The 8,938-nt window shown below is 45.6% G+C and overlaps 2 protein-coding genes across 21 annotated transcripts in view; one reads left to right on the top strand and one right to left on the bottom strand.

Annotated features, from left to right (window-relative positions):
• Irf2 (interferon regulatory factor 2) overlaps positions 1–7,191 on the top strand; it is a 111,848-nt gene extending 104,657 nt beyond the window's left edge. For 20 of the 21 annotated variants that reach the window (XR_015639367.1, XM_087587867.1, XM_087587869.1 and 17 more), the window contains 2 exons: positions 4,549–4,595; positions 5,588–7,191. Coding sequence is in view for 20 of the 21 variants with exons in the window: in XM_087587867.1 (XP_087443993.1) it covers positions 4,549–4,595; positions 5,588–5,896 (356 nt within the window). In the remaining variant the exon portion in view is untranslated. 21 annotated transcript variants of the gene reach the window in all.
• The window catches only part of Erich1 (glutamate-rich 1), a gene marked incomplete at its 5' end in the record, with an annotated part of 52,793,804 nt that overhangs the window by 30,116,393 nt on the left and 22,668,473 nt on the right, over positions 1–8,938 (bottom strand).

The raw sequence follows: 8,938 nt of genomic DNA, 5'->3' as shown, positions 1-8,938 counted from the left end.
AGACATGATGAAAAGTTCTCTGCTAGTACAGGTGTTCCGGTCAGAAAGTTTATAACGTTCTGTAGCTCTCTGTTCTCATCCTTTCATTGTATGGCCATCAGTAGCATAGGCTGTTTGCTTGTTGCTCCCAGAAGAGTTCCTTTGTGCAGACTGTTCTTCCAGAGGTCAACCACCTCCATTCACCTGTTAAGGAAACAATGTTTTGCATTTGAAGCCTGTTTTGGTCTAGTTTTCCTCTAGGGATCACAGAAATATTATCAATGGATCACTAGGGTTATCACAAAACCACATTCAAGTTTACATATCTGTCTTCTGGTGTATGATTTAACTGTGAGGGTGAGAAGGAGTTGGGTGGAAGGAAGTATTTGCATCAGGTAGTTTAAGATGATGGAAAATGCTTTGACTCGTAGAATTTTCATAGTGGGGAAGTTTGTTTCAAAGCCTGGCCTGGAGAAGCATTAAGGCATAGTTACCTTGCTTCTTTCTTTAGTTCGTTTGTTTACTTACTTATTTTTGCAGTGCTGAAGATCAAACCCAAGGCTTTTGGGCGTGATGGAGCAAGTGCTCCACCACTAGTCTATATCCCCGCCCTCATTGTGCTGTGATGTGACCGTATGCCTCATTTGTCTAGTTATTTAAGTAGATTGTTGGTGGTTTAGTAAAAGAAAGCCATGGTGGTGATTCAGCAGATAGGGAGGTGGAAAACAGGTTTGAGTAAGAAGCATAATAGGAATTAATTGGCTATATAATCAAGAGAAGAGAGGCTGTGTGGGCAACCAACCACACCATCCTTCCGGGACCCCTATGTATGTCATGAACGAGGCAAAGGCGCATTGGTGTGGAGACTGAGAAGACACTGATTTGAGCGGCTGAGTGATCAGTTACATCCTCCTAGTCAACTTAACTGAGGAAATTATGCAGGAAAAAAAATCAATGCTGATCAGATTTGGTGGAAATAGAACCTTCCAGAAAATATATCAGATATCACATAACGCAATAATGCATTCCATAAAATATATCATCTCCCTCCCGAGGATGTTCTCAAGGTAGTTTGGCAATATGTATTCCAAGGCAGATGTTAAAACTAGGGCTGAAGTGGCAAGATTCTGGAACTGTTGCTCTGGGAGAGCCCTTGGGTTATCTGATCCAAGTCCAAATCACTTTCTTCCCTTTAGCTGCTTGTTGGAAAACAGACTGGAAAGGTTAAATCAATTATTCCTGTATCTGCTCCTAATACGTAGATATTTCAGCTTATTCTGACCACTCTTGCAAAGTAACTTCCATCCTTTTTATCCCGTTGTATTGGAAGTCAGTTTGAAAAGTATCCAAACTAATAAAAGAGGGAAGTGACATAATCCACGATGACATTTTGGCAGTCATATTGATCTGGAAGCTGCAGCTACAGCGAGCTCATTTGTCATGTAAAGAGTCATTCCGGAAATGGCCATGGTGGATGAAAGTCAAGAGAACAAAACTGAGGACTTGGAGCCGACTGTGCAGGAATAGTGATAAAACCCGCCATTCTCTGAGAGCAAGCTTTAGGATCCTCAGACGTGAGCACCTGCATCCCCTAGGCTGAAGGCCCCTCAAGGCCACTTTCTCAAAAAAGGGTTAGAAACTGGTATCATAGCACGCCTCACGGTGCTGTAACAAAACACGCAAGGCAATCAGCTTTAAAAGAGCTAAAGATGGTGTAGCTCACAGTTTCAAGAGCTTTGAGACTGTGACAGAACAGAACAGCATGGCCAGGACTATGTGGCGGAGCCAAGCTGCTCAGACCATGGTGGAAGGGAAGGGGGAAAAGACAGGAAGTGCTAGGGTCCCCGTATCCCCTGCATAGGTGTGAGTGTGATGGTCTTACCTCTTAAAGTTTCCAACCCATTCCAGTGTCTCTGTCATCTGGGGACTAGATATTCAGCACTTGAGCCTTTGGGGGACAGTTAAGATCCAAACCCTTATGCCCAATTCCTGAAGTGGAGGGTTTCCACAACCATGACACAGACCATTGAATTTAATTTAGAAATGATTTTCTCCAGTCAGCGTCTGTGTCAGCCAAAAACACAAGGGCAAAATATGTGTACCTTTACTTAGCCACAACTTTAGTCCTCTAGTTGAATGCTGAGTATTTACAGGAAATTAACATTCTTATTCCCCTCCAGGTCTATTCAAAGTCTTACGGAGGAGTTTAACCTGGCATCTAACTTCCAAAGCTTCCAACAACTGTGGGTTGGACTTGTGGGACCCTAGAACCCTGGTGTCAACAGCTTCTTTCTTTGAATCTCCTGCTATCTTTTGTGTGTTTGCTTTTATTTGAAGGGGAAAGGCATGGGAGACTTTAGAATTTATGGAGAGTCTTTAAGATGAGAGTGTGCCTGGTATGTGTGGAAGGAAGGGAAACTTAGGCCTCAGAGCACAAACAAAACCAAGCAGGAAAATAGGAAGGAGCTCTTGGCGGTTTGCCAGCAGGGAGGTAGCCTCTGTGCTGTTTGTGACTCTGGGATCCAAAGGACAGTTCAGTTTTCTACCCTCTGCTGACTCAGTCCACCACTTGGCAAGGTTCTCAACATCTCCGTTCCCCATTTTTTTTTCCTTCCTCTTGGAAGTGACTCTCTTGCCTCCTCTGGAGGCCGAACTGATGTGGCTTTTGTGTTTGGAGAGAAGTTTCCTTTTCTGGTCTTCGTTTACTTCTGCCTGAAAACATTTCTGGTGCCTATTGTCAGTGCGTCTCCATAGCTCAGATCACTGTTAGCTAAAACTTGGGCTTTGCAGTGGGATTCGTGACCCCTACATGGGGATGTGTTGGGCAGAACATTGTGAGGTGGAGGGACAAAAGTTGATTTTTGGTCAGCCTGGGCAATCTCCCAGGCCTGTCTGAAGTCTCTGAAGAACCGTGGCTCGGGCTGATGCAAATCCCTTCCTGGAGGAGACGTTTGGATCTGAAGTGCTTGCTGCCTGTCTCAGAAATGCACTGGGGGGGGGGGGGGGGACCAGTTTGTCCCTTTGTTCTTCAATTTGCTATATGCAGAGAGCCTGGTCCCTGGGCTGTGCTCTGAATGAAGGAGAACATATTGCCAGATGAGAGCAGCTGTTTTCTGATTTAGGATCCTGGTAAGGATGAACAAGACCTATATATACAGGCTCCAAGTAGAGTCTAGTCATAGATCTTCACAAATGCCCAGCTCTTGTCAGCAAAATAAATGAAATGGCAAAATGACCCACAAAAGTCTGCGAATTTTAGATGTTCTACCCTCTATGCATTAATTTTTGCAATGTCGTTAAACATCAGGAAAAAAACCCGTTCAGTATCATTTATTTTTTAATTTATAAAACAACATACAGATGATGCGCGATCGCCAGTTACTGAATTAGACTCTGTTGAATCCAGCCCAACACGCAAACTCAGTGTTAAAAAGCAATCACATCACAGGCACTGTATGTCAGCTCTGTGGTGGGCCTTTCAAAACCCCCAAACGCTCTGTCCCTCATCCTCCAATCCTCACTGAAGGTGACAGGTAACTGTAGCTCACTGTGGTTAAGAACTGCTCTCCGTGCCTCATAGCTGGCAGGTCCAATCGGGTTTATATTATCTCTTGCTCTGGAACAGTATGGCCATAAACATAATATTCCCACAGTAAAAACTCAGTTTCTGGGTTGGGGATCCAGGTATGGCTTAGCTGGGTCCTTTGCAGCAGAGCCTTGCTAACCTGTCACCAAGCTTTGGCTAATGCTGCAACCCATCTGAGATTCAACTGTTGAGCCAGTAGCTTCCCGAGGCATTGGCCAGAACTGAATTCCTTGCAAGTGGGGAAGAGCAGAGATTCCCAGTTTCTTGCCAGCTTTTACCTGGAAGCAGCCCTTACTTAAATTTGCTGTGCGGGCCTTCCTAACACTGCGGGCAAGCAAGAGAGTGCCCATAAAAGACAGGCTGAGTCTTCCACGACGATGTGAGCATGCTCAGAGAATAGTTACATCGTTGATGTGTTCCGTTGGCTAAAAGCAAGTCATAGCTCCTAACGGTACTGAGGAGGACAGGTCCCAAAGACAGTAAACACTCAGTGAAGATCTTGGGGCATCTGCAACATGGCCACCTGCTATAACTCCAGTGGAAACTGGATCTCTATAAATCTAAGGGGAAGATGCTAACAATAGGCGGGAACAAAGAGAGATTCAGAAAGCTTCTTGGAAATTTCACCGGGTCTGGACCTCCTGTGACAAGAGACATGGACTAGAAGGAAGGATGGTATGGTGTTGTGGATGGAGCTTCAGTCGGGAGGGGTTGCCTTGGGAACAGCATCCACCCTGTGGCAGCTTAGTTTTGGAAAGTGAGCCTCCCCCACTCTACCCCAAATCCCGCTAGTCTTAGGGGACCAAGCTGAGAATTGAAATCCTCTCCAGCCTGTCCCATTTGGATGTGTTTGACCTTACAAAGAGGAGGGAGAGGGTATGTGCAGTTTCTTATTTCTGAAGTGCTGGCATAGGTTTTTAAGATGCTTCCTGTGGCCTCAAAATAGCTTGAGCAACAAGCCTCTCTGTGTGTTTTCTATACAGAAAGCGAAACTACCGACAGTGTGCCCAGCGATGAGGAGAACGCAGAGGTAAGCATGCTTTCGGTTGTCTCTTGCTTTAAAGCGTGGGTTTTAGTTTTGGGTGTGTGTGGTGGGGGGAGGGGCAGAGACAGAAAGAATGGGAGACGTGGAGACAAGACAGAAAGGTCCAAATCCTACAATTTACCTTAGCTTTTTATTCTGATCCTAACATGTAGTGCTGAGGAAGGGAAGTACAATGTGACCCTCAGAGAGAGATGGATATAACACGGCAGGAAGAGGAAATTGAAGTCAGGGCCAGGAAATGTTGATATTCTTACGGCTGTAAACATCCTGACTTGCCAACAGGAGTAAAGTGGCCTGCCCAGCCCAGAGCAGTGAACAGAAGTAAGCATCAGAAAGAGCTGAGCAAAATGATCTCCACACAGCTCAGCCCCTCCTCAGTGGTCCCACACAGAGGGTGTGTGCCCAGTCTCTGCTCCCCACCAACCTGCTTCCGGCTTCCCTCTGTAGGCCAGGCTCTCACAGCGGCAGGAAGTGGCTCTAATGGGGAGAGAAAGGGGGTTGGACCAGAAGCCGATGTTTGTTAGAATTCCTAATATTCCAAGTTTGGGAATTCTGAGACGAGCGTGGGCAACTGTGCTGGCATATTTGATGATCTGATTTCTTCAAGGACCTTAATTCCTTCTCTACTTGGCAACTAGCAAGGCCAATTGTGGCTCAAAAAAACAAAACAAAACCAAACAAACAAACAAACAAACAAAAAAACCAAGCCCATGTCTCCACTACAATCATTTAAAAAGCAATCACAGGGCATTTGCTGTCTGCTTAGGTTGGGCCCTCCATTATGGCTGGACAGCCTGGGCACAGGAGCCAGAAGACAGCCAAGCTGCCACCATGTTCCGTGTCTCTGTAGAATAGTCAGCCAGATTTCTGGGGCATAGCGCATGGGGACTTCGTTTGAAAAGTAAGACATTCGATTGGACATGTGATATTCAGTGGAAGGGAAAGGATGCATGTATCTCGATTGTTTTCTCTGAAAGGGGAGACCACACTGGCGGAAGAGGAACATCGAAGGCAAGCAGTACCTCAGCAACATGGGGACACGTAACAACTGTCTGCTGCCTAGCATGGCGACCTTTGTCACTTCCAGCAAACCAGATCTGCAGGTCACCATCAAAGAGGAGAGCTGTCCAATGCCTTACAACAGCTCCTGGCCGCCGTTTACAGACATCTCCCTTCCTGCCCCAGTGACCCCCACGCCCAGCAGCAGTCGGCCGGACCGGGAGGCCCGGGCCAGTGTCATCAAGAAGACATCTGATATCACCCAGGCCCGTGTCAAGAGCTGCTAAGCCTTTGGCTCTCCCTGGTGGTTGTTGGAATTTCTTAGCTTTGTGTTGTTATTTGTTTGTATTTTATTTTTTCTCTATGATACCTATCTTAGACAAATCTAAGGGAAAAAGCCTTGACAATAGAATATTGATTGCTGTGTCCGACTCCAGAGCTGGAGTTTCTTCTTAACTCAGGACTCCAGCCCCCCCTCGGTAGATGCATATCTCTAGAAACTGCTGGATCTGCCAGGGCTACTCCCTCAAGTTCAAGGACCAACAGCCACACAGGCAGTGGAGGTGCTGCATTGCCTACGGTCAAGGCCAGCATGGTGGAGTGGATGCCTCAGAACGGAGGAGAAAATGTGAACTAGCTGGAATTTTTTTATTCTTGTGAATATGTACATAGGGCAGTACGAGCAACGTTGCAGTCTGCTTCTGCACCTTATCTTGAAGCACTTACAGTAGGCCTTCTTGTAATCTCGCTCCCCTTCACAGCACACTTGGCGGCCCCTTCTGTGTCCATCACCCCACTACCCAGCCCTCCCTCCTCAACCCCTCCATCCCAGCCCTCTGTGTACCCCTCCCTCCCCAACCAGTTTTATACCACCCCTATACTCAACCCTCTCTCCCCAACCCATCCTGTCACAACCCACTACCCACCTTTTCCTTCCCAACCCCTTCTGTCCCACCCCACCACCTACCCCTTTCCTCCTCAACTCCTCCACCCTAACCCATTAACTGCCTGTCCCTCCTCAACCCAGCCTACCCCAGCCCACCCTGTCCCTTCTCTCCATTTCTTCTCCTCAAAGGCAAGGTTCTACATCTTGGAGGAGGAAGAGGAGGAAGAAGAGGAGGAGGAGGAGGAAGAGGAGGAGGAGGAGGAAATGAATTTCTTCACAGCTGTCCCATTTTAAGACTGCTTGAATAAAAAAAAATCTTTCTAATCTGCTATGCTTGAATGCCACGCGGTACAAAGGAAAACTGTCATGGAAATATTATGCAAATTCCCAGATCTGAAGACGAAAATACTCTAATTCTAACCAGAGCAAGCTTTTTTATTTTTTTATACAAGGGGGATATTTTATTCAAGGTAAAAATTCTAAATAAAATATAATTGTTTTTTATCTTTTCTACAGCAAATTTATAATTTTGAGATTCCTTTTCCTGTTTATCAGCAGTTGTTATTACATCCTTGTGGCGCTTTTTTTTTTTTAATTTTGTAAAGGTGAAAAAAAAACTTTTATGAGCTCATGTAGCAATCAAATTATCCTGTGGATTGATAATAAATGAATATGGTATATAGTTAAAAATTTTAATGGGTATCACTTCTGGCTTTGTGTGTGTCTACTTAGAGCTCAATCGTGGATCAGCTGACAAAGTGTTTATCCTTGGAGACCAACATGCTTTCCTTTGCTAACCACAAGAAAACTAGGAGGTTCCTATGGTGAGGTTGTGTATAATTTCCTCTTCTCACAGCAGTGGGCCCAGTGCAGAATGTCCTCTGTGCGTTCCTGTCTTTGCTCATCACAGATGTGTCTAGAAAGGCGGTTTATCACCATTCCACATGGCAGAAACCAAGATCAGAAATGAAGACCCTCTACTCAGGTTGCCTAGACAACACAAGACCAGGATGCTGTTGGAGGGGCCCCAGGGAGAGCGTTTCCCACACACTGTCCCTGGTGTAAGCGGAGTCCACTCCTCTTGGTGGGCTTTCTGTCCACATCTGCAGGCTCAGACTTGGGTTTGTGTTGCGTTACATACCAGACACCGAGCTAAGACACTCCCAGTACTGGGAAACAGTTGTTACGTTCTGCCTTTCTGTCTGTCTCCTAAGACCTGGGCTCTTTAAAGCCAGGCCCTGCCCTTAATGAGTAGGACTTTGAGAACACTGTTCTCTACCACCTAGTTGGAATTTATTTTCTTTCGTTCTGAATTTACCTTCATTGCATTCACACACACACACCTTGGTAGTTCAAGGTACAGCCCTGACCTTAAGGAGGTCACCTCCCTTACCCCTCCACGCTTCCTTAAAATACTAAAAGCTTAGCTGCCTTCCTGCCGCCTTTGGGGGCTGCGGAAAGATCACTAAGTTAATGTTTGAAAAGGTCCTTTCAATTTATGAAAGGACAAAGGGCTCTTTCTACACTCCATGCTGTGTGTAGCTGCAGATACAACCAATGGCCATAAAATTATCACTCCTGAACACACGTCAATGGAAACATGACACTGTTCGGTGTGTTGTTGGAAATGTCTCACATAGGCGGTCAATTATTTCTTCTGTTTTTTTTCCTTTTAATTTTATTATTTTTATTGATTGATTGGTATATTGATTGATTGACCAATGTAGGAGGTGTTTATTTTGATTCCCTAGGGGAAATCCTAAGGTCTTCAGTTATATGAGCCTCCCCTTTGGGTAATATATTTTAAAAAAATCTCATTAATCATCCTGTTTTGTTTGCAAAACAAAAACACAACAGTAGAAGATAGGCCTGACTCATGCCCATGGTCATCAGAGGGTCTCGGATAACTTGGACTCTCTGACTCCTCTCTCTGCACCCATAATGAGCCCTGCAGGTCCCAAATGCCACATCACATGCCACACTGCCACACATCCATTCCTGTGGTGGGATCCAGACTGGCAGCCAAATTCAGGATTCAGAGACACATAATTTAGGTGCTCAAGGTAAGACTCTATTGCCAATAAGACAACAAAACAGAGCGATGCTTAAAATGGCCCCCACGAAAGGCTAGTAAAGAAAAACAAGTGAGTTACATAAAGCCTGAGGGAGCCAAACAAACCAGATGGACAACTCAGAAACAGGAGCCCCAGACCTTGTCACTTAGAGGAAGTGCTGGGGACACGTGATTTATTTAGTAGGCCTCTGTGTATGCTGATAGGGTTTTATGGCTGTTTCTGCCATGGGTGTGTTTAAATAGCAATATAACGCCTTTGGGACAATAGCTTCCTTTCTCAGTAGCAAGCAGGTCACACCTGTAACAAAGTTCCTGCTATATCTGTGACCTGGGAGCTCACCCTCAGCAGTAAGGTGGGCAAGCCGGGCA

The sequence above is a fragment of the Rattus norvegicus genome, chromosome 16, assembly GCF_021556685.1.
Source record: "Rattus norvegicus strain SHRSP/BbbUtx chromosome 16, alternate assembly SHRSP_T2T, whole genome shotgun sequence".
Classification (NCBI taxonomy): Eukaryota; Metazoa; Chordata; class Mammalia; order Rodentia; family Muridae; genus Rattus; species Rattus norvegicus.
This window is presented reverse-complemented; position numbering and strand designations above follow the sequence as displayed.